Source organism: Venustampulla echinocandica, assembly GCF_003357145.1.
Source record: "Venustampulla echinocandica strain BP 5553 chromosome Unknown scaffold_2, whole genome shotgun sequence".
Classification (NCBI taxonomy): Eukaryota; Fungi; Ascomycota; class Leotiomycetes; order Helotiales; family Pleuroascaceae; genus Venustampulla; species Venustampulla echinocandica.
Window position 1 is genome coordinate 1,115,962 of NW_022474207.1, and position 23,840 is coordinate 1,139,801.

General features: G+C 46.4%; 6 protein-coding genes across 6 annotated transcripts; 3 read left to right on the plus strand and 3 right to left on the minus strand.

Moving 5' to 3' along the window:
• Positions 1 to 711: 711 nt before the first annotated feature.
• On the plus strand, positions 712 to 2,775 carry BP5553_04724 (Metalloreductase; the record flags this gene model as incomplete). The annotated part of the gene is made up of 1 exon (XM_032013347.1): positions 712 to 2,775. One exon carries the CDS (start codon positions 712 to 714, stop codon positions 2,773 to 2,775), a length of 2,064 nt encoding a protein of 687 aa, XP_031869947.1.
• A 962-nt stretch (positions 2,776 to 3,737) lies between these two features.
• On the minus strand, positions 3,738 to 10,120 carry BP5553_04725 (Uncharacterized protein; the record flags this gene model as incomplete). Its single annotated transcript, XM_032013348.1, has 7 exons — positions 3,738 to 4,403; positions 4,458 to 7,867; positions 7,915 to 8,889; positions 8,941 to 9,213; positions 9,269 to 9,397; positions 9,452 to 9,650; positions 9,701 to 10,120. The coding sequence occupies 7 exons, from the start codon at positions 10,118 to 10,120 to the stop codon at positions 3,738 to 3,740; spliced, it is 6,072 nt and encodes a 2,023-aa protein (XP_031869948.1).
• Positions 10,121 to 13,243: 3,123 nt separating this feature from the next.
• BP5553_04726 (uncharacterized protein) lies at positions 13,244 to 14,118 on the minus strand (the record flags this gene model as incomplete). The annotated part of the gene is made up of 2 exons (XM_032013349.1): positions 13,244 to 13,522; positions 13,636 to 14,118. The coding sequence occupies 2 exons, from the start codon at positions 14,116 to 14,118 to the stop codon at positions 13,244 to 13,246; spliced, it is 762 nt and encodes a 253-aa protein (XP_031869949.1).
• Positions 14,119 to 16,305: 2,187 nt separating this feature from the next.
• On the minus strand, positions 16,306 to 16,824 carry BP5553_04727 (uncharacterized protein; the record flags this gene model as incomplete). The annotated part of the gene is made up of 1 exon (XM_032013350.1): positions 16,306 to 16,824. One exon carries the CDS (start codon positions 16,822 to 16,824, stop codon positions 16,306 to 16,308), a length of 519 nt encoding a protein of 172 aa, XP_031869950.1.
• A 1,822-nt stretch (positions 16,825 to 18,646) lies between these two features.
• BP5553_04728 (uncharacterized protein) lies at positions 18,647 to 21,304 on the plus strand (the record flags this gene model as incomplete). Its single annotated transcript, XM_032013351.1, has 7 exons — positions 18,647 to 18,802; positions 18,832 to 19,103; positions 19,203 to 19,315; positions 19,680 to 19,888; positions 20,409 to 20,803; positions 20,846 to 20,928; positions 21,018 to 21,304. 7 exons carry the CDS (start codon positions 18,647 to 18,649, stop codon positions 21,302 to 21,304), a joined length of 1,515 nt encoding a protein of 504 aa, XP_031869951.1.
• Positions 21,305 to 21,728: 424 nt separating this feature from the next.
• On the plus strand, positions 21,729 to 23,285 carry BP5553_04729 (uncharacterized protein; the record flags this gene model as incomplete). Its single annotated transcript, XM_032013352.1, has 3 exons — positions 21,729 to 21,762; positions 22,320 to 22,423; positions 22,890 to 23,285. The coding sequence occupies 3 exons, from the start codon at positions 21,729 to 21,731 to the stop codon at positions 23,283 to 23,285; spliced, it is 534 nt and encodes a 177-aa protein (XP_031869952.1).
• Positions 23,286 to 23,840: the final 555 nt, after the last annotated feature.

A 23,840-nucleotide genomic window follows, 5' to 3' on the forward strand; every position in this document is an offset into this window, starting at 1 on the left:
GTAAACTCCTTGTTATCTTTTGGATACTGCCGATTCTGTAGATCATACCAGGGACGAGTATTCTACAATGCACAGCTCTTTTGCCTTTTCGCCTCTGCAGGTCCGGTGACAGGGTGCTGGTGCTGTTAATATAATTTAATATATGTCTGCTTGCTTATCTACTAGAGTACCCGTGTCAAAACCCCGTTAAAGCAGCTCCGAAGCACCGCCAACATCGATAGTTCTCAAGGGCACCCAGGATGCCTGCTACGCCGCCAACCAAAGTTCCAAGTTCCAACTTGACATGACCCAGGGATACGTATTTGACTCTCGGGAGATGCGCTGGTTTGCGCCTCTTTCTCGTTAGCTCCTTCCGGGCTATTACATGGCCGTGCTTGGCTTGGCTATGTGGTATTGTAGATCCCTACGCCTGTCGGTGACATCTCTGCTCATCTATCGTATCTACCTAGCTACAGTACTCAATCTACGCCTTCTTTTCTCTCCTTCCGTCATTCTCAAATCAGCTCTGACTGATACAATACTCTCTCTACCCTTTCCATCTACGAATATCCTCATATTTATCTTGTCTGTCCTCTGCTCGAACAAGATATCTCGGTTCTAAGCTCCTAACCCTGATGTTCTGCTGAGAGGCGCATCACCGGCGCCTCGCGTTCATGAAATCCGGAGTGCCGACTTGGTGATTCCCTCGCTCAAAGCAGCCTATCCTTCACAATGGCGTCGATAGCCCCAAGGCACGACCATAGCGGTATGGGGGGGAGTATGATAATGGCACCTGGAGTGCCCGATCTGTTTTATATGCAGCAGATATTCTGGGCCTTTGTCGGGACTGCGATTGGCGTCGCGACGATAGCGAATATTCTCAACAGGATCCTATGCCACCACCGAATTATATCCTCGAGGAACAAGGGCTCACCTACTCCAGCGAAGCCACGCTCGTTCTTCTTCCAGGCACATGCCACAACCTCAGCCGTGATCCGGGAGTTCAGCTACTATTCTACACCAATATCCTTCCGGAATATTCACATTTATCTTCCTCCTGTGGGCCCCACTCTAGTGATGGTGTTCTACGTCGTGTTGATAACGGTGTGTGTCTTTTACCGGCTCAATACGAAGGATCTCCTCGAGTTTGAAGACATTGGCTACAGATCTGGATTTATCGCCGTGGCACAATTACCGCTCATCGTTCTGCTTTCCGGAAAACGCAATATCATCGGTTTCCTAAGTGGCATGGGATACGAACGCCTAAGCTGGTTTCATCGGTGGACAGCGAGGTGTCTCCTTTTCACGGTTCTTATCCACATGGGGTACTGGCTCACCGTATGGGATAAATATGACTACATCCTGGTGAAGATCAAAGAGGACCCTCTCACGCAGAGGGGAATAGCAGCAGGGTCGGTCTTGGCCTGGCTGGTTATATCATCATTGGCGCCAATTCGAGGACTATCATACGAAATCTTTGTTATCCAGCATGTCATCTCCTGGATCGGTTTCGTGGTTGCCCTCTGGTTCCATATTCCTGACGAGAACAGGGTCTGGGTCTGGCTTCCCCTTGGCATTTGGGCATTTGATCGATTTGTTCGCGCTGTCTGTATGATATATGCGAACTTCTCGATATTCCACAAGAAATCCACTGGCTTCTTGGGCTGCAAGGCCACCTTCGAGCCCCTCGATGAATCACATACCCGGATCACCATTGCCAATCCACCGGTTACATGGAAGGCCGGTCAGCATATGTTCTTGACCTGTCACGTTGTTGCGCCACTCTCATCTCACCCTTTCACCATTGCAAGCATACCAGAGGACGAGAAACTAGAATTCATCGTGCGTGCAAAGAGGGGCGCGACTCGGAGGTTCTTCAAATATGCCGAGAAGGTCTATCCGAGCCTCCCATCCTCGACGAATCCGAAGGGGAGATCAGTTTTAATCGACGGACCTTATTCAACGATTCGACCTCTGAGGCAGTTTGATAGTCTGGTTTTCGTGGCCGGATCTACAGGAGCAGCCTTTACAGTCCCTCTGATGCGAGACGTTGTGCAGCAATGGATAGGAACAACCCCAGAAACCTCTCAGCGCTTGGGGCTTTCTCCACCGGCAGGAGCCGTGACTCGCCATATCCGATTTATCTGGGTGGTGAAGAGGAAATCATCCGTCGGTTGGTTCGGCCAACAACTGGATAAGGTTGTCCATGATGTGGAGACATTGAGAAACGAGGGCGTGGATGTCGCTGTCGAAATCAGCATCTATGTCACATGCGACGATCTGTTAACAAGTGGAAAGTCGTCCATCACGGGCGACAGGCGCGACTCATCTCGAGGCCAAATAGCCCAGAGGTCGGGCAGCGAGAGCCCTTCGGATGAGCAGAAGAAGGATTTCTCTACGAGTACCGAAGAAGTTACATCACAATCATCCGCCTCATCTAGCAAAGGGTGCTGCTGCACCCGCGTCATCACCGACGAGGACGCCATCACCAGCCCATGCAACTGCGCCAGCAGAAGAAAGCAAGAAGCATCCTCCAGCACGACAACCTCCGAGAAACCCAAAACCATCGTGGACCCACGAATCGCCCTACTAGCAGGCCGTCCGCACGTTCGCAACATCATCCGTAAGACTGCCGAGCTAGCCCTCGGAGAGGTGGCAGTTGTAGTTTGCGGACCGCCTGGGTTGGTGCAGTGCACGAGAAATGCGGCGGCGGCTATTAGTGACGATAGGGCTGTGCATAAGGGGACTGGAGCCCAGGGCATTTATGTACATGCTGAGACATTTGGGTATGCGTAGGCTTTTCATTACGCGGGGCGTCTGGAGTTGAGAGAGAGAGAGAGCATGGGTTTTGGCGTTGGGGGATTGTAATGAAAATAATATCACTGTAAAATCATCTACATATACCATGATAGCATGAGAGCATGAGACTGTTGATGTTGATATGCCGTTTTTCTTTTTCGAAGATTTTATATAGAATTGATGTATAGCATCACAGAAATATTAGATTTTCTCCCTTCAGCACTTCTAATAGCTAACCACACTATAAAGTTGGTCTCCCACGATTGTCTAAATTAAAAAGTATATATATCTGTCGCTAAGAGCTGCTTGATTATGAGAGATTATTCTGTGCAATTAGGTAAGTTTTATGCAATGTAGAAGTAAGATTCTTATTAGTTTCAGCACTACCGCTTTATAATGCCTTGAGAGTAATTGTTGATATATTTTAACTTAAGAATTGGTCATGAAGCTGCGGTTATTTTAAAGTTTGAAATTTGATTCCTGTAATCTAAGGAGCGTAAGGCCATATATATATATATATATAGGCTAGTTGGGAATTAGGTCATATAAAAGAAATAAATAAAAGCGCCGTTCCGTTTCCCGTAACCTTAGAATTGGATAATAAGCTAGGAGGCGGCGCAATTCTAAGGTACCAGCCATACTAATTACTAATTAAAACCCATAGTAAGAAAATACCCGATATGAAAAACCACTGTAACGACCGGTTGTTTTGGCCAAGGCCTGTGTTACTACACGCGCCTCAACTATCGAGGGCTGACGGTAAAGAAATAGGCCAAACTCGCAACTTTTTAATGAGGGCAATCTTGCACACGACCTATAGGAAGAGGCTGAGATAGCCGAAAGGATAGGGGGTGTTTGATGATAACTCAAACAACGTAGATAATAGCGTCGTATAACCTAATCATCAAGACTAGCAAAAGTCGATACCATCCATACATCAAACCATTACCCCTCATAGGTTAACCGCCTCCTGAAGCTATAGCGACGGACTGAGAGCTGTATGCGTGACTCGGCCGGAAGTTCCATGGCCTGCTCGACCTCCTGAGGTGATTAGAGTGCTTCCTGGTACTCGTTCTAATAAATTCAAAGCTCTGGGGCCTGGTCCAGATGCCCAAACTATCCGCACCCTTCGCCTGCCACTTCTCCAGGGGCGCCGGCGCGGACTTTCTCCAGGCATCCTCGGAGCCGAAGACGTGAGCGATCTGGTGGTACAAGTCAACATACATCTGCGGCTCCTTGTCCCAGCCGCCGAGTCTTTGGTACGCTCGCTTCAGGAGTTCTAGGTGCTGGACCGCGATCTTGGATGCTTCTGCTAGAGGCAGCTCGCTGCCCTTGTCGGACACGGTGTCGCGAAGCACTTCCTCGTGAACCAACATGGCTTTACGGTAGTTGCCAGCTGCAGTGTGGAAGGATGATAGCAGGATGTGCATCTCGAGCGTTGTGGCGTCGAGGGCGCCCCATACGCGCCGTAGGTTGTAGCAAATGTCTTCACAGAGGGCGATTGCTTGGTCTTGGTGCCCATGGCTGAATTGCGTCTCCACAAGGCGACGGCCGATGCCCACCACGGTAGACGTTGACCAAGTTGGTTGTGAGTCGCGTGATTGCCAGAGCGCAGTGAGGATCCACTATTGGAGTTATTAGCATGTTTTTTGGGCATGGTCAGCTTGGAGAGCACTTACCTCTAGGTCATCCATGTTTTGATAATCGCCGAGTAAGCCGCAGACGTTGTTAAGCAGGTCGATAGGAACATCGCTGATGTTGATCTGACTCGAACGGACCGTCTTCATGATCTGGTTCGTGATACTTTGCGACAGCTCGAGCATCATTGTGCGGATCTTCGTATCTTGGCACTTTACCTTGCCACGGCCGGCAAGAGCAAGTGCCACTTGGAGACCCAAATCAATCTTTTCGAGGCTGTTATACCCGCCTTGGAACTGCTGGAAGCGATCGAGCAAGAAGCTTAGATCGTGTGCCTCCTGGAACCTACCCTTGTCTAGGTATGCACTGACGGCCTCACTGCTGATCTTCAAAATAGAAACGTCGGGCTCCTGTCTATGGATTTCGACGAGGACCAGCTGTAAGAACTCTGCGAGAATGGCATTGTTAATTGTCTTTGGGGCGTTTAAACCGGCGGAGAAGTATCTGAGGAGATCGGTTTCAACTCTAGCAGTGCCCGAGACATCATTGACACTTCTGGTAAACTGCAAGAGACGCGACCCAGAGCTCAGTGTCGCCAGGAAAGGTGCTTTCTGCGCGATTGACCGATTATATTCTTCATAGATGTAGAGCTCACTAATCAAGTCGGCCATAGCAGAAGAGACGGGTTCTTTCCGGCCTGCTAAGGTTACGCCGAATGTGACGATGAAGACCCACGTTGAAGGATCCATCCTTTCGCCTTCTGCGAGCCCAAGATTCTGATTTACATTGGAAACCCCAAAGACAGCCTGGCTGCGGAGTTGTCCCAGAAGTTGTTCGGCATCGGGCTTGAGGCCTGCCTTCAAGTAGATCTCAGCAATCTTAGAGCCCGAGTCGGCCAGTCGCTGAGAACTCTTCTCGTTTCTGAGAATATAAAAAATGGAGGATTCAAGGGTATGAATAGCGTTCAATGACGACTCCTTGCTGCCTTGCCTAGCTTGAGCAATAGAAAGAAGGCTCAGCCACTTCAATGCACCGCGATGGGCATAACCATCCCTGGACTGTTCAGACTGCAATTTCTGCGAGTACACAGTGAGTGCTCGTGGGGAGGTTGAGAGTTTGGAGATCGAGTACAGGTGTGGAATCCTCTTCCGGCCTGCCACGATTGCCGCCATGGTTGGCTCGGATATCTCCCCCTCTGGGAGTTCTCTGGACCTCTGGTCGGCTTCTTCATACAGATTGATAGCCTCTTCACGGTGTTGGTCAGACTCCTCTTTGATCCCGGCGAGTTGCAATGTTGCCTTGAGTGTAATTTCGCTCGAGGTGCCATAGAACCTAACACAAGCCTTGCGGTAATCAACAGCAAGCTGGTGAAGCGTCGCATAGTCCATCTTAGCGTCCTGCTTAAGGATCCGGACATACTTCTGATAAAGATTCTCAGCGAATGCTGGTTGCAGCTCATAGTCCTTTCCATGCTTGATGAATGTATGCCAAATTGATGAGTACACCTTGTGGGCGGACGAGTACTGTCGTAGTTGCTCATAGATGGTACACAGAGCCAGGCAAGCCTTGATTGCATCTCTGTGAATTAGGCCGGATCCTTCAGTCAGGTTGGTATAGATCTCACGGTACGCGAACTCAGCGTCCTTGGTGTCGTTTAACTGCATGGACATATCACCCAAAGTATAAAGCGTGCTAATGGCCAAGGGGTTTGTCTTGCCATGACGTCTCTGGATCTCTTCGGACAAATCTCTATAAATGACTATCGTCTTCTCGAGCATACCGTGTGTATGATAGAAATCAATCAGGGTTGTCGATGAGGAGTCTAGAAGCTCGTCTGGAGAATTAAGGGTGGCAATGACAGCGTAAAAGGCCCTCAGATAAATAGACTCGGCAGCTTCAATTTGGTGAAGCTTGACGTGAGAGAATGACAAACAGTTGATTATCTCAATCGTCTCTGAGTAGTATGTTGATGGCAACGGAGCCTTGATCTCCTTGGTGTTGAATGCTGGCCATAACTTACCCAGAGTGATGGTACCGACTCTGATAACCTCTTTCCAGTTCTCCTGCTGATAATAAATATCAACCAAGGTCACAGCATTCTTCACAGTTGTCGTATTGATTGTCTCGGTGTTTCCTGTTGCGAGTGTGGTCTCGAAGATCTCCACCCGAGTCATAACTTCATAAGAAGTTTCAGTCGTCGTTTCCCGAGTTACTTGGTTGAGTGCATTGGAGACGGAGGTTGCTTCGGCGCTTGATTGCATTCCCATCTTTACATAGTAAGCCCAAAGCCTGGCGTATACCGAGCGTGCCGTATCAACTGCTCCAACGCTCAGTAGTTGATCACCAATAACCTTTAAGCGAGTAATTGTTGTTGTTGACTCGTCCTCTTGCTCGAGATCGATCCAGAGAGTGCGAAGAATATTCTCTGCCTCCCTGGTGCGCTTCTGGTGCTTGAGTAACTCTACATAGCTAATTGCAACATCAATTTTGCTCTCTTGGACCTTTGTGTCCCTGGTGGTGGCTCTAGTTAGGCTTTGCCATAAGGTCACCAAGGTCTCCTCCAATCTGCGAGTGTCCTTTCGCTTTTCGTATAATTCGATCATGGCCCAGGTCAAAGAGATGCGCTTGGGATCCGTCGAGGGCAAGGTGTAGAGAGCCTCATCGTAGTCCTTTTTTGTGATGTTATAGATCTCATCAGTCCTGTTGGACTTTTGAACCGTCGAGGTCAAATTCTGGTAGGAACGGCGAGTCTCTGGTGCATTGCGACCGTAGATCCGAACGTTGAGTTCATAGATCTCTTTATAGTACGCAGTGGCCTTATCAGTCTCGCCAGTCTCACTGTAGATGGTAGCAAGCTGCTCCAAGTAGCCAACGGTTTCGCGTTCATGAACTCCCGTTTCTCGCTGAATTGTAATAATATATTGCAACATCTCAATTCGACAAGTGGTGATCTCCGTATTCTTTGTTGCCGTGATGGAGGAGGCCATCTCAGTGTATGTATGAGCACAAGTCATCGCAACGGTTGTCAGCTTGAGGGTTATCGCTAGCTTCCAGGCATCGTAGTAATACCCGTTAATCTCAGTTGGCTTGAGTGTCACCTGCGATGTGCGGGCAAGGTTGAGAAGAGTCTGGAGAACCGGCTCAGAAGACTCGGCAAGAATTGAGCGGCGAACAGACAGGGTGTGGAGACAGTGATTGAGTGCATCGGTGATTGGGAATTGGAACTGATAGCATGAACCTTCAATCATGGCCAGCAGAGTAGAGTGGGGGAAGCACGTCTTGAAATTGGCCGGAATTTTGTGCTTGGTGGTCGGTTTGTGCATTGGAGAGGCCGCAAAGTGCGACGACCAGTACCGCGCAGAATATTGCAGGAGTTCGTATGAATTGAAGAGCTCGTCAAGTTTGTAATGGCTCAGCGGTTCTAGTGTTGGCTGCATATCGCGTGTTAAGTCTGGAGACGGTCAGTTATAGAAAACAAGGCAAGAGGCAGACACATACTAATCTTGACGTAGGCCATGCTTCGAATTGTCAAGTCGTAGTGAGCCTCCTCGATGCTGAAAGGAAATGGGCCCGTGTTCTTATAATCTGTGACTGCTTTTGCTCGATCGAGAAGGTTTTGCTTGATGGTATTGTGGCGAAACCGTACGAACCCATCTCGAATATCAATGAACGGGCCAAGGGCATTAACAACCTCATCCTCGGTTCTGGTCGAACGAGGCGTATGGGTGCAAGTTGAAGTGTCAAGTTCCATCAATTGGCGAACTTCTTCGACGAGAAGTGGCCTTTCAGCGGCAAGAAGCCATGCCAAGATTGACTTTGTCTCACGATGCTTGAAATCAAGTGTCCCCAAGGTCAGGTCGATGAGCTTGGGCAACGTCTTCGGTAAAGTTCTGGCAGTTTTGAGGGTCGATTCTGGCGTTTTCTCTGCTTTGAGAATTTCAAGAGCCTGTAGTAGCCATCCGAAGGAGCCAGCTGCCCCCTTCACGAGAGTTGAGATGAGGCTTGTACGATCCTCCTTAACCAGCGCCTCAAAATTCGGGGTAGTGGGCAAAGAGTATTCTGCGACGTAGTGCATATCCTGGGAGGTATGTTCTGGTTCAATAGAAAAGAGACCGTAGCTCTTGGAGATGGATGAAGAAAATGGTCGAGAGAAGACAACACATTTCGTCATGCTATGTTTTGAAACGACAGAGTTAAGCTGCTGCAGCAATTTCAAGCTAGCAGTTTCACCACCACTCAGATCATCAATACCATCAACGATGATGGCCTGATTCCGATCACTGCGCAGGCCGCCTTCTAGGGCTTTCCACAATGCACTTTCAACCTGGGAAGTAGAACTGCCTGTAACGGAAAGTTTGTAGGCCAAAGATAGCGACTTATAAAGCGCATTATCCCCTACACTCAATTGCAGCATTTGTAGAAGAAGACCTTTTACAACATTCAGTGATGTGTTCTCGGTCTTCAAATCGGGATCTATTCAGCATTAGTATCTGTTCCTGAATTTCAACCTCTCATTTGACCCACCAATTGTGTACATCATCACCTCTGATGCTCGCCGGCCGTGAAAGGATTGAAGTCGCTCAACGACCCATTCAGATAGGACCGTCTTTCCCGAGGCTGGCTTTCCCGTGACAAGCAGGGTCGCTTTATCGCCTTGGGTAAAGTCTGTTAAATGTCGGGAGAACCATTCACAGGTGTAGTCTGCGCGCGGCCTTCGGATGAATCGAGTCACGGCGAGCCGCCGAGTAACCGTATCATGGGGCATTAAGAAGTCTCGAACGAGATCAACAGAAATGTCTAATATTTATTAGCACCTTCTACACCTGTATACTTCAGGCAGTACAATACTCACCACCGGGCTTCGCTAAGCTCTGCAGGCGTGTCGCCCATATAGTATCAGTAAAGCGATCACCATGAGAGAAGAAAGAGGCAATCGTCTGGCTGAAACGCTCATCGAAGCCACGTGCACTAAAGCGAGTATCTACCGTACCATATTAGTACCGCCGGCTAAGGAGTCTGATTTGGGAATACCAACATAGTTGCTTTTGGGTGTAGTCAATAGTTACGCCCGTTACCAACTTTAGTAGATCAGCAAAGGATGCAGCCGTAATAAGCTGAAGTTTTTCTGAAGAGCGTAAGGGCTCATGATGGCGAAGGAAAAAGCCGAGTGTAAGGCCACAGCTGTAGAAGACTCCAAATGACTTTTCTAGCATGGAAATGTGTTTTGGTCCCAGCTTTGAAAAATAATCAGCGAATGTAGGAGGTAAATAGTTAGATTTAATACCTTAATTAGAGACAATGAGCTGGCCCAAATCATACGTGCCGCTTGATTTGCGTGGTCTGCAAATTGGGACACCATTTCGGAGTAAATCTGAACTTGCGTCGCGAAGAATTCTGCCCATTTCAGGACTTTGTCCCATCGAGAACTGTGATGGGGCATCTGGTGAAGTCGTATCCCTGCAATAACATCAAAGAATGTTTCCACAGATTGGCAGCTGCTGAGGAACTGCTCAGAGGAAGATCCAAGCTCTGTGCGAAACATTGCAGCTGATTGTTGGGTGGCATCTTGGAGTGTTGTAAATTTGTGGGTGCTCATGACTTTGCCCGTGGAGTCTGCTTTTTGATTGATCCGGCCGGTCTCTTCGATCTTGCTGGTCTTAGAGGCTGACCCTAGATAATTCTCTTGAGCTACCGAAGCGCTCATCTTGGATTCTGTTGTTGTCACAAGGCGTGGTTGGTTGATGGGCAATTCTAGTATTGATGTTGATGTACTATGCGGTTGGTGGGTGGATGATGATGATGATGGTGCGTCGGCTTCCTCTTGTGAGTCGGCCGTTGGATCTTGGTCATTAACTAATGTTAGACAGCTAAAGAGGACGAAAGGTAGAGCTTTCAATTACATCTTAGTCCACGAAATCCTAGGATGCCATTCAACGAGCTTTGCATTTAGGAGACTAAAAAGAAATGACGTGGCAAGTATATGAGAAAGCTGTGAAATACAGAAACCTGTAAAAGCTTCTCCTCTCGAGAGGCATTCCTTCTTGCCTTCGGTTTTATGTTACTCCTCGAGTTCTCATGATGTAACCTTTTGTTCAAGCCTGTCAGTGGTAAGCAATCTGCCCGATTCCCCACTGGACGTTAGCAGTCCGGCATTTATGGATTAGGAACATATTCCAATCGGTACTTCTACGCAATAATGTTTACTACACGCTTTCGTACTTTGTTGCGTTGTTTCGGCGTGTCCTGGAGTACCTACCTAGGTATGTAGCGTTTGATGTTCGACGTTTGCGGCGGCTGCCGATCGTGGATACGGTATTTCTGTGACGTCAAATCAGCCCAATTCGCTACGACGCCACAAGGATGCACCTATATTGAAGTACCACCAGCGCGAGAACTTCTGCTACTTTGTATATAAAGTGAGAGAGGAAACTCTACCGTGGGGAAATCTCTACTCCTTTGCGGAGTAGCCTCCCTTAAGGTTCGTGGACGGCCCGTGGCAAGAGGTACTTGTTCACACCGCCCAGTTTTAGCATTCCCACTACCCGCATTCGGCATCTAAAGCTTTCCAGACGAGAAGTGATATTCCTTCATGTTAGCTACATCTCTGTTGGAACGGGCCCCGGATCCCGGATCGTGTGCAACGCCGAAAACGCCATTTACGACTGCATTCCATGCGTCTAGTGCAGAGCCGTCAGGTGCTTTCGATGAGCTCGGATTTCATAATGCCGTATCGGGCATCGAATAAAGTAGTCAACCATGCGTTTCTGCTTTTACTTCTAGCCGTGCCCCGAATTCGAGAATGATCAGAGACATATGATGCAACTAGACCATTGACTGACTTCACGACTCAAAAGCATGAGCGATCCTAGAGGGTCGTGGGTTGGAGATCGTAGGCTTTGAAATGTTGAGTGTATTCAAGGGATAAACTTGAAAGCATATGAATGCAGAGACGATTTAACAGCTCCGTAGTTGTATAACCCACAGCATATGGAATGAGAGCACCGTGACTCTGATCTAAGTGAGATCTTGCTAGTTTCTCTTGCACGCAAATCGGGAACCTGGTCCTGCACCACACGTGGCTTCCTGAGGAATAATATCACGGTAGGCAGCTCTCGCCACAGCACAGCCCGGTGATCAAATCGGGATATAATAATGGTATACCACGACCTAAGTGAAATGCCGGGCGTGGCGTGGATACCGGTAGGTATGTAACGTAGTGTGCCTACTGTAAATCGAGTTGCGCGAACGGTTGAATCCAATGATTCTGATCCTGGCCCATCTTTGGGAGATCTTTTGAGGGTAAGCTTCTCTTTGGACAGATCGATCTTTCTGTTGGGCAGAATATTTACCTGAGTTCGCAAATTCTCAAAACCCAAGATCTTTCTGATTCATAGGTTTCATTTGGGGGGAATATTCTTGAAGAAGAATTAGGTATCACAGGTGGAAATGCTAAACACTACGTAGGTCAAACACTAATCTCATCTCTCGCCGGCTCCGTTTTAGTCTCTGGGCGTGAGCAGCGCCCGCTTTAGCCTGAGCCGAGGATAAGCAAAGCCGGGGTAGAGCCTGAGCATCTGAGCATCTCCGATACGGCCCCATTTTGGTGTCCAACACTTTCGTAGCAGAGTGCTAGGCACCCATTCCGTCCCCTAACAAGGGTTTCCGGCTAGATCCGTGCCTCCTAACTTTATTAAAGCGTAGTATTAATCTGTTATCTACTGCGTACTTATTTAATTTATCTTTACTATAAGAAGGTATACTTCAATATGTACTTTGTACGATAGTACTCTTTAATAACTGTTAATAGATAATTTCATATAATTTGCGGAGTCTAAGACTCTAAAAGAATAGTATAGATCAAATCAGAGCAGTTTCAAGTTACAGGGATGTTGTTCAATTATTTAGTGAAGCTAATTAAGTCTAAAGTAATTTAAAATTATATTAACTTCTACGAACACTGGCTACTCTTATTCGATGTAATAGCGACATTGGAATTGCCAAGTAAAGAGAAACTAGTCTAATATAATCCCCGTTTGCTATTACATTTGATTGACGGTCTTGAGTCTCGACTTTCTGTCAAGTGATTTGAAATGTTAAGTTGGGTCAAGTCTTAAATGTAAGGTCGCATATAGCAGTTAATAATCGCCCAATACCGCACTTTCTGTTTCCCAACTATATCTATATATTCAAACAATCCGCCTCTAAAATAATTTGCACTATATGCGCCGTCTCGGGAGAAATACCCAGTTTGACTGGAGACATTCAGACAACTATAGCACAACATCAACAAACACACCACATCACCGTGTACAGTCCCGCCTCAGTGACCGCTGACTACGCCCGGGATACCGAATTTGGTTCATTACTCGTTGCAGGTTGGTCTACGTCCGGTCCGGCGATTAGGCTGTTTCCCGTTCGTGCATAAAATTATCCGGATAACGAGTTTGCGCAGCGGTTCTATTCATTTATTTATACACGTCGCCAGGAACTTCTACTGTTCGGGTAGATCAGTAACAATGTCCAGGAGTATCTGGGAAGCGCACATTTCTGACAGCCATCACAGAGGCGACGTTTTTTGGGCCCCTGTACGGTCTGACCGTTGCCAGTAGGATCGCGGCACATAATCATCACAATGATTTATTTCAAGTATGCCTGGACTCTGGAAGCCGGACTCGATTGAATTTATAGTCTTACAACTATCCAACTAAGCGGTTCGAACGACTCATTTGTTCTCAGTTAACGACAGTTATCAACCAACGTTATTCTCCCTTGCCCAGTCAACCCATTGCGTTTCAAATACCCTCCCTCCTCCGGCACTATTTAGCTCTCATTTCTTGCAATGCTCCCAATCGTAACTCACACCTTGCTGAACTCCATACTCCCTTGTACCACCGGATTGCGCATCTGTTATGTCTGAATTAACAGTTCCTTTTCCTTCGGATGTTTTTGATGTAATAGTCAGCTCAGTTTTATAGCGGATTGTTCCTCCACCACAACTTGGCAAATTCCATTTTGGATAGGGTTTTGGAGAGTTTTCCGTAAACCAGCTCAAGGTAGAGCTGTTGCGGTTATTTAATGGCCCGTGAATGACAATTTCGTCCACAACCTAAATGCATATTAGCAATTCACGTTAGATCTATAAACAGCCTTGAAATTGATTTCTTCGAGATTAGGTGACTGTAAGGACGGAGGAAAATGAGAAGCCAATAAATTTCGTACCTCGTCAGCATCTTCCGGATAGTACGTGAATTTCCACTCCGCCGTAACTCCTTTATCCAGCTGATAATTTGCCATTATCGAGGTTCCATTCTTATGAGCTCTTAAGCGATAATTCGCTGTCGGCTCTTGATTGTAGGTATTATCATTCTCTGTGTATTTCAGCTCGGTATGGCACCAAGTGTAAGTCTCCGACTCATCAACTCCAGGTCCGATCTTGGCTTTGATACCTGGATAGGCAAAGTACCAGAGGTAGATTTCTGACCCATCCATAGTATTCTGTCCATACGTGGGCCTGGTTGCATAGCTCGCGTTCGAACCGAAGTCTGGACAGCCCGGTCCGTGGAATTTGAGCATCTCCCATTGCCACCTGTAGGGGAGGATGCGTACCGGATCCGCCTCGTGGGTTTGCTCGAGTGGAGTAGTGGCTGGGATAGCAGCCGCCGCGCTAAAAAGGCAAAAGACGGTTGCAAAGAGGCCTTTCATGGTCGCGCTGAATATTGAAGAAGCTATTCGTTAATGGCAAACTGTTCTTGATAATAGCGATTCACGAATAGCCCTTTATATATTCGAGAATTGAGTGAGTCTCGGCCCCCAATGTAACAGTGACCATAATCAGATATTTCACAGCTTTCACTAACATCCAAACTCTGCAATGGCAATATAAGTGATACTACCCCGCAAAGTAAAAGCTTACTGGAAGTTGTAGCTGCAAATTGAGAGAGTTATCGGTTGCTAATCAGCCGACTTGTGAACATAAGCTGCATAGCCGTCGTTTTTAAGATGTGGTTGTGGCACTACGGGAAAATTTGATGAATTGGAAAAGACATGGGTGTATACCTACTGACTGCGCAGCGATGCGCTCTTTACTTCGTAGACTATGCCGAGCATATGTTGCGCCCTAATATATAAGGCGTGTGGCAAGTAATATTATTGGATGATTCGTCTCCGTGCGACTTAATGTCGTCCTTAACATAAAAGGTAGGTCCGATGGTCACTTACTGTGCTTTTATTAACAGGTTATGTCTGAGCTTCAGACAGTATACTTAGATTAGGCTCATAAACCTGCAGCCCGTATTTGGCTGCAGGCAGTCCAGTTACTCTGTCTCGATAGTAGTTTGCAGAAATGACATAGTTGTTTGATACACTGAGATGAGGAATACCCCTGACTAAGGGTTAACCTCACATTCAAAACGCAGTTATAAACGAAAACTTGTAAAGTTGTCATACACGGCTTTTGTTTTTCGCTAGTTCTGTTCCAGTCGCTAGACGTGAGGAGCTGCAGCTTTTACCTGAGCCGATGATCTCACCGTGAGCTTACTGGTAGCTAACCGGTAGCTCAATGGTGCCTAAACAATATAAGCATAGCCTAAGCGGCCCTAAGCCATGGCCTGAGAACCGTAAGTCAGCTAGAGAGTATCCTCTTCTTGCCCCCTCCGAGAATCGGTTATAGTTCCTATGTTGTCCAAATATAACTTTTTCTGATGCCTGTTGTCTGGAAGACAAAAAAGGGTTTCTACGGTATAGGGAGTTAAGACGTCATGGCAAGGCTAAAGAGGATAATCGAGATGGGTGAATGTTGAAGAGAGGGTTCTCCATTGAAATTGATAAGATTTGACGAATTAGCATTCGAGTTTCGTTGCCAGTTTACGGACTCCTTGCGCAGTTCTTCGTTTCATTGTCCTCGATACTCGGCGACAAGGACATATCCTACTCGCGCTGATAAGTTTTCCTAAGTCACGTCGTCATGCAGAACTCCTGTGTGCACGGTATACCTTGAAGCCACTATGATGAAATACTTGCATTATTCAAGCAGGATTATCTTCCCTTCTCGGTGCGTTTTGGCCCAGTCAGTAAGATATATCCAGCCAAGCTCCCGGCGGTATGCATACGGTCCTCACCAGCCAATCATTAATAAGTTAACGATGAGCAACATACCTAGAGAGTTACCATCCATGTCGAAATAGTTCTTCGTCTCCCGCTCTTCGCCCGAGTAAATTTGAATAGGCTTGCCCGATAACGAAATTCCAATAAATTCGTACAAAGTATCCTTGTCGTATTGAGGAGATATTACTTCTCTTTTAAGTCGAGTTACATCTCCACAAAGTTCGCCGACCAACTCTCCTCCCGAGTGTAATATTCCAAGGCCAAAATTCGACTGCCTCTCTGCGAGTCGAAGGAATGCTGTTTGGGCCCTTCCTAGTATGACCCCCGGTTTCATGTCTCTCAGAAATGTGTCTGTATTGGGAGGCAACGGAGGTGGCATTTGTCGATGTCAAACGGCCATCGGAATTGATTGTACCGCTCCCTTGCAGAACTCGTAGTAACGTTGCCAACGGATACTAAATTTCTCCCGTACGGTTGCAAAGCTGCTGGTTTTCAGTGACATAGGGAACGATACATTTGCTATGCATCCTTCGCTACAGGCAATGGCCATGTAAACCCGCCAATCATCGTCCATATTAGTTTCGATATGGATATTGGCGGCTTCCAGCAGATCAGGGGGAGAAGAAGAGCCATCGTTTTTATACCAGGGACTAACGTCCCATACAATCTCGTTGCTTGGTATTGCACTTGATCCAAAAGACCCATGACTGAAGACCACGACCAAGTAGGCGAAATTATCCCCGGATTTTCCAGACGAGATACAGTATTATGACCGATGTTAGGGTACTATCGCAGCGCCCGGTCAACGTCCACTTGAGGAAGACTATAAAGAAATGTGCCTTCATATAACGACTTGGAGATGCCACTGAAAGCATTGTAGGCATCCGATTGATATGTGAGCATCCGGGAAGTGTAATTCCTAAGATGTCGTACAAAGGCATCGAAACGTGAACCATCGTCAGGGGTAATAAGCCCATGGGAGGCGAACTCGTTGCGGACCTTGTCAGCATTGTATTGGTCCTCATGCCAGACCGACTGCCCACATTCGAAGAAGGCTTGCACATTTGTGAAATATACCCGCCTTCTTGCGAGAATGGATTCCTGATAAGTCCATCCACGAGTATGCCATAAAGCGAGAGGGTCGCCTTCAACTTCTCGAATGATGTTTGTAACTCGAAGACCGAAGATTTCTTCATGGTGTTGGACTACATGCCGCCGATAGCTAATGCCGGGGACTCCAAAGTCCATGCTATCACCATAGGCAGCTATTAGTACAATCTGTGCTGATGAGTAAATATCGTTCATTGCGCCAATTTGGTTTTTTTTGTCTTCCCCATCGTCTTGTATGATACAGAGACGATCTGCCTACAGATAACTCTCACCCAATTGCACGCAGACGTTCATGGTGTCCTCTATGGTGCGGGGCATATCCGATGCAGCATCCCGTCAATGGTGGCACGAGTGGCTGTAAGCAGAGATGACCGAGTATCTAAGCCCCATACGTAGCTTAGGGCAACAAAACGAGAGTCCTTAATTTCGACAAGCCGCCGCCGGATAACATCGATGACTCGGAATCCTTTAGGTAGCCTCCTTTTGACTTCTTGCCGACACCCAGTGTGCTTTTCATAACATTCAGCTATCTTGGGTTTCAAGTGTGTCCACGAAACCGTTTCTCCAACACAGGGTAAAGTGGTAGCTTCACCTTGTTAGCAAAGCGGCGAGATAATTAGATGACAAGCCATACCGTCATTTACGTCACTTACGTGAAGATCCCCTATCCAGGTGTATGACGTGGAATCTCCATCCTTATAGCATGCGTAGATCTCTGCCGAGAGGATACTAGATATCCCTTATTCTTTTTCTTGGGATACTCTTGTGTCAAGGACGACAGTGGACTGTGTTCTTTCTGAATACGAAAGGTGTGCTAAGTTGAATGCACTCAAGATCATATGATTTACTATGCGGCAAAGTGGGCATTGTGTTGCCACGATATCTTCCACAATTAGGCTCTTCCGTAGAGCGAACAGGAATCTGCTACGAGTTTTAGCCTCCACACAAGTTACCAAATGCCTAAACCGTAAGTGTTGGCAGGAAGAATACATGGATTCAGCTTGAGAATTTGAGACAGACGCGTCGAACATGGTTTGTGGAGCTCCTCGCGTTCATCCGCTGTCGGTTCGTCGTCATCATAGACCAACGAGGGAGGGCAGTAGGCACAGCTGTCGTCCATCATAAGTAACTCATGACTTTGCCTTGCAAAGGCAGTCCTCGGCCTTCAGGTGGCCTTGACCGCTGAAATGCTAGGACGGTAGATGTATATTTCAATAGTTTCAGGACAAACGATCTTTCAGAACTAGCCTCGCTTACCACTTACGCTATACCCCTTTCGTAACAAAACAACCCAACCTCGCCAAAGCTAGCTTCTAATAAACTAAATAAGAGCTAACGATAAATCTTAGTATATAATAGTTTTAGAAATGTTATTTCTAAAAAGATATATAGTATTATGTAATATATGTCTGAAACTTTGTCCATTTCATCCACTTAACAACTTACCCACCGCTTCTTCCAATGTTTCTTTTAAATTCTAATGCTCTAATGGATTCCGAAGGCTTCATGTGAGCCGCAGGCTAGCACCCATGTGAGCCGAGAAGCTCAGAGAGAAGGTTCTTCGACAAGAAGAGAGGGCGGGCGCTTCGGCCAAACCTTCGTCCTAAAAATTAGTAATCCCTAACCTTTGACTAGCGTCCTTTTTGGTCTAGTCTTGGCGTTGCCACAAATTGTATACAGTCCTCTCCCTACGTTTTCGCCGTTGTTCCTTCCGGTTTCCTCACGTGTTATACTTATCAGCTTCAATATTTCCTTTTTGTATGGTGTGTTTCCTTCCGTTTTCCTCCCGTGTTATGCAAATCGGCTCGAATATTTCTTTTTTGTATAGAGTGTTTCGGCCTCGTGGCAGGTTTGTCTCGACCCATCTATTATTATCTAGTTTACTATTATGTATCTCATATTTTATATTATTGTTCTTTTATTATCAGAGACTCTCTTATTATTATATTGACAATATGCTTTTACTCTGCCTTTTTATATTCTTATTGTAGCTACTGTTTGTATAAAGGTTTTAGTAATGTCCCCCTTTATCTCACCTACTCCTTCTAACCTGCAGGTTGAACCGATTCTAGGTACTAAGGGGCAAGGTAGGGACGAGTTGACTATAAGGATTGAACAGCAGCGCGCGAAAATTCGAGCCCTTGAAATTGCGGCCGAGGAGTGGAATCAGCGCGTAGAGGAGCGTCGCTTGGCGATGATTAGAGAGAGAGGGAGGCTCGGGAGGCTCGGGATCAAGCTCGCGGTGAGGCCGCTGCTAGAGCGAGTGAGCAGATGCAGTTGCTTGCTCGTCAGCAGGATGACCAGCGCCGTAGAGAGAGGGAGGCCCGGGATCGAGCTTGTTTACTGGCACATGAGCGCCATGAAGCTGCTGCTAAAGCAAAGAAGGTTCAAGAGGCTGAGGAACGTAAGCTGGCAAAGCTCAGAAAGACGGATCAGAAGCAGGCCTTACGTGTCCAAAAGGAGCAGGAGCGCCGGTTAGACAAGCAAAGACGAGACAACGAGACTGCGCTAGATTTTTTGCGTAGAAAGGCTGCCGTGGAAGCTAGGAGAGCTTAGGATGCGGAGAACTATAGGTTACGAGAGGAGCAGAGGGTAGCGACACAGAGATCGCGGGAAGAGAAGCAACTACTGCGTGACCAGGAAGACGACCAGCGTCGGTTAGACCGACAGGCCCAGGATGAGGCGGGTATGCAGGCTATTTTGCGTCATGAGGCGAAGAGGGCTCGAGAGGCAGAGGATCGCGAACGGGAAAGCCTGACGGAGAGGGAACAGCTTGATAGGGGGCAGGGGCGCGCTATACAACAAAGATAAGCGAAGTTGGGAGGAGGGAGAGAGCCAGACTAGGCTGCTCACTAACCCTATGCCATCGGCTGTATTAGGCCGCCCGAGGCTTACGAGGGCCGACATTGATGAGAGAAGAGCTACAAGGGCTATACAGGACGAACAGCGTTACGAAGACAGGAGGAAGCGTGATGAGGCCAGCATCCGGGCTATTCAGCGCTTTAGAGCTACGCTTCAGGCTCAGGAGGCCTAGCAGAAATCACCTACAGAAGGACGTATCGTTGCCTTCGATGGTGTCCTCCCTTCTTTCCTAGATGAGGAATACCAGTATATGAAGCAAGCCTCGACCACTTTCCCAGAGAAGATCACCTCCGATATCCAGATGAGGTGTATGAGGGATTACCAGAAGGCGATCTCAAATGCCTCGAGACGTCTACCATGTGGACTCTGTAGGGGCCAGTTCCAGGAGGATGAGATAGTGAGCATCGGTCTCCGAGATGACAGCTTATAGTACTTCCCCCAGAGGACGAAGACGGCCCCTGACTATTGCGCCGTCAAAGGCGATATAGTCAGCTTGTGCACAGCCTGTAGCTCGGCGATTGCTAAAAGGGCTATCCTTCTACTTTCAGCTAGTAACTTTGTCAACTGTCTATTCTGTCAAGACTACCCAGAGGCTCTGAAGAATCTCAATACTGTCGAAGAAGCTTTTATAGCACGGACTCATGTTATTAGTATCTTCTTAAAACTCACTTCTGGCGCTAAAAAGGGTGATTAGTTATAAGGGAAGTCGCGGTCATTCTGTCGCTGTAAAGCAGGATCCGAGTAAGCTTCTGAAGATTTTACCTACTGCAAAGTTGCGAGATCATATAACGATTACTGTCAGCTAAGACCGCAGGACTTTGTCGTCGGAAGAGAACTTTGCACAATTTTACTCTGTCGATAAAGCAAAGGTCGTGAATACTTTGTTATAGTTGTATACTAATAATCCCGTCTACAAGTCAGTAGTCGTCGATTACTCTATTTTGGACTCTTGGCCTAATCACTACATTCCTCTGGAGATCAGAGACGCATTTATCACATTAGGTTCTAAGCTAAGCTCTACAGATATTCCGGTAGAAGACGAACGGGAAAGCTACGTTATATTGTTACAAGATGGCCTTTTTGAGAACGAGCTAGATACAGAGGTAGAGGACGCCGAACCTGGTAATGTTCTCAGCGGGTCCTTCTTCTCTGACCTTCAGGGTCAGTATCTCAACTCCACCCTAGCTACTTTGGCAAGCCTTCAGGCCATCCTCCAAGAGCAAAGTTCTGGCTATTCACAGCCAAAGGAAGATGGTGCTATTGATGCCCAGGATGATGCGGAAGGCGCTCCAAATGATAGCTCTCGCTTGCCGTATATATCTTACAAGATGATACAGCACTTACTCCCAATAAGTGCATTTACAGACTCTAATTATTTTACAGCCGCGTTCTTTACTTTATTTCCGTTTAACATAGGTGGACATTTAGGCGACGTGAGTAAGGACTGTCCAGAGGATATATCTTTTAAGGCCTTTGCAAGATATACTATATTTCACTATTCTTTACTATACGTGTTCTATACCTAGTATTATATTATTCTGATCTTGCAACTTCTCTCAACACATCGCTACTCTCAATTCGTGTACCACCGAGAACAGAATCGCCAATAGGGAGACTCCACCTGAGAGGGCCATTATACGACTCAATCGCATCCGGGAGCAAGCTAACTTTGTACATCTCTGGGCATTTGCCGAAGCGCAAAGTCAGAAGATCTACCTCTTTCCCGCTAAGCACGATGCACTTACTAGGACAAATCTGGACTATCTCGCACTGCTCCGGACGATCTACTCAGTCGGTGAAGAAAGTTACTTGAAAAGCCTAGGCTTCTTTGCTTTTACGAAAAGTATACTTATTATACTCCAACAGAACATAAACATATATGCTAGCTTAGTCAATAGTATAAGGGGCACTGCCGAGGAGGTCATCTTAGATACTAGCGTACAAAGTATATAAACGAAGATTACTTTTGTAAACTCCACTTACTAATTATATTAACAGCTTTATAGATAGAACTTGACAACTAGTTTGTCCCATATACAGTTCCTCTGCTCTGTGTCCTGATTTGACCTGTACATGACTATAATTTATCGTTTTCTAATATTCTTGACAGTCTAGTTCCTGTCTTCCTAGTACAGATAAAGGGTCAGATTCCTAGTATACTAGGTCTGTTCTTTTACCGATATCAGGTTCCGCTGACTCTTAGATTCGCCTTCATTGATTACAAAAGCCAAAGTAGTATGTTCGTCTGCCTCATTCTGGACTTCCTCGTTAGTAAGTAGCGTAGCGCCGATTAGTATAGTAAGTGGACCTCGATTAATATCCAGCTTGGGAGGGTCAAATCTCTGTCAGGGGTCTGGTTGCGAGAATTTATCACGTTTGAAGATGTTTTATTTAACTTTTATCCGGATCTCCAGATTGAATTGTCCCGACTTGAGGCTCTAGAGTAACAGACGATTAATCTGTGGGACAGCTCCTCATATTCTTGATATTACTAGAAGACGACTCTCTTAACTTTGAGTATTACTCTTCGCTTCATTTTACGTGTCATATCTGCTTTATAATCAGTTATTTCTTGATATAAATATGATATATTGCTTTTCTCTACCTTTGCAGCAATTACTACGAGGTTTCTGACATTTAGTACTACAGCAGTCCGACACTATACCGCTACTTACTATTTCATATATTCCTTTTTTAAATCACTACCTCTGTTATATAGCCTCTTATTTCCTATGTCCGTCTTGCTTCCTTGCTGTTCGTAGATCCTTTGTTAAATCCTCTTAGTCTTTCTACTATTCCGCGATAACACATCCTTACTATAACGATAGTTAGTACTCGTAGAACTCTTACCGGAAAGACTACGGATACCTCCCTTATTATAGAGCCCGTTGATGCCGAAGATAATCCGATTAGTATTATAGATCGGTTCTTTGTAAGTTTTCTACTTTTCTAGTTTTTTCTTTATACTAATTTCTTAGGCGCTGCGTAGTTCTATGCCGCCTTACTCGGACAGCATCTACTCTAGGCCTTACTAATCTAGTTCCGTCGATCTAGAACTTCCCCTTTCAGCCCTCACTCCCTCATTATATATGTCTTCGAATAAGAGACTAGCGACTCCCCCTCCAGCTTTGAACTTTGATAGCGTCTTTAACTTTCTACACTTTCGGGGCTAGTAGGTATATATTGGAAATCTTGAAGGTCTAGATCCAAAGCTTTCGTAGGAGGCTTTCAATAGAACTGGAATAAAGTAGCTAGCTCGTAATGAACCTGGCGACTTATACGATAATAAAGAACTTAGACCCCTAGGTATTATCCTCCTAGGCCAGCTCGGTCCTTTTATAACACTCAGGACTGCAAGTAATAATTTCAATAAGGACAAGCCTGAGTTTACTTTATAGTTACAAGTTGAAGAGCGATCTCTGGAGATTCTGAAGGTTATAATTCGTCGACGGGATAGAAACCTCACTGTTACAAATCCCTTACGTATTAAGGAGGCCGAGTTGGATATCACCTTCCCGTCTTTCACACCTAGAGAACCCTTTCCCGCTACTTTCGACGGAACAACTACAAACAACGATCAAGACGGCGACAACATAGATGTCTCTCGTTTTACCGCAGGTGACAAGGTCGCTGTTCAAGCCTGGTTTGGTAACTACGTCTTTACAAACAAGTCTAGGAAGACTGTGTCTGGACCGACGTTCCGTTTATTGAAGCTCTGGAGGTTACAAGCTGGTGTTTCTGGTCTTTCGGGCCTCAATAGTAGCCCCATTACCAAACGGAGACGCATATTGTAGCAGGCTCACGTCCTCCTTAACATGTAATTATATGTAAGCTGTTACTTTCTACAATCTATCTTTTTCACTGTTCACAGTCTACTCTAGGCAGTGCTCAAATGACTGATCATCTGAGCTCCGATGACTACACGTGACTTTGTAGAGAACATTTGTTAAAACAATTAAAAAACGTTTTCTAATTGTGTATATAGCTTTAATAAATATCCCCAATAAATTGGCGCTGCACTAGCCCCAATTGAGACTAGTCAGACTAAGATCTAAATTTGTTTCTTGGTCGATCTTAATCTACTTCTATTATCTCTACTATGGTGGGGTGGGACTGCAGGCGGGCGTCACGTGGCTACGTCACGTGGATGCGGGTGTAAAGGGATAAAGGGGCTCTGGGCGCGCGTGTATTCTTATTCTCTCCCTAGGCAGCTATAACTCCAAAACCTTGATTCGCAGTCAACCACTTTCACTCTTTCACATTGGTGATCGACGCAAGGAGTCGGCTAGAGCCTCTATCCTCATATACACTCTTGTACACGTTACTTTCGATTCCTTTCTTTGCGATAT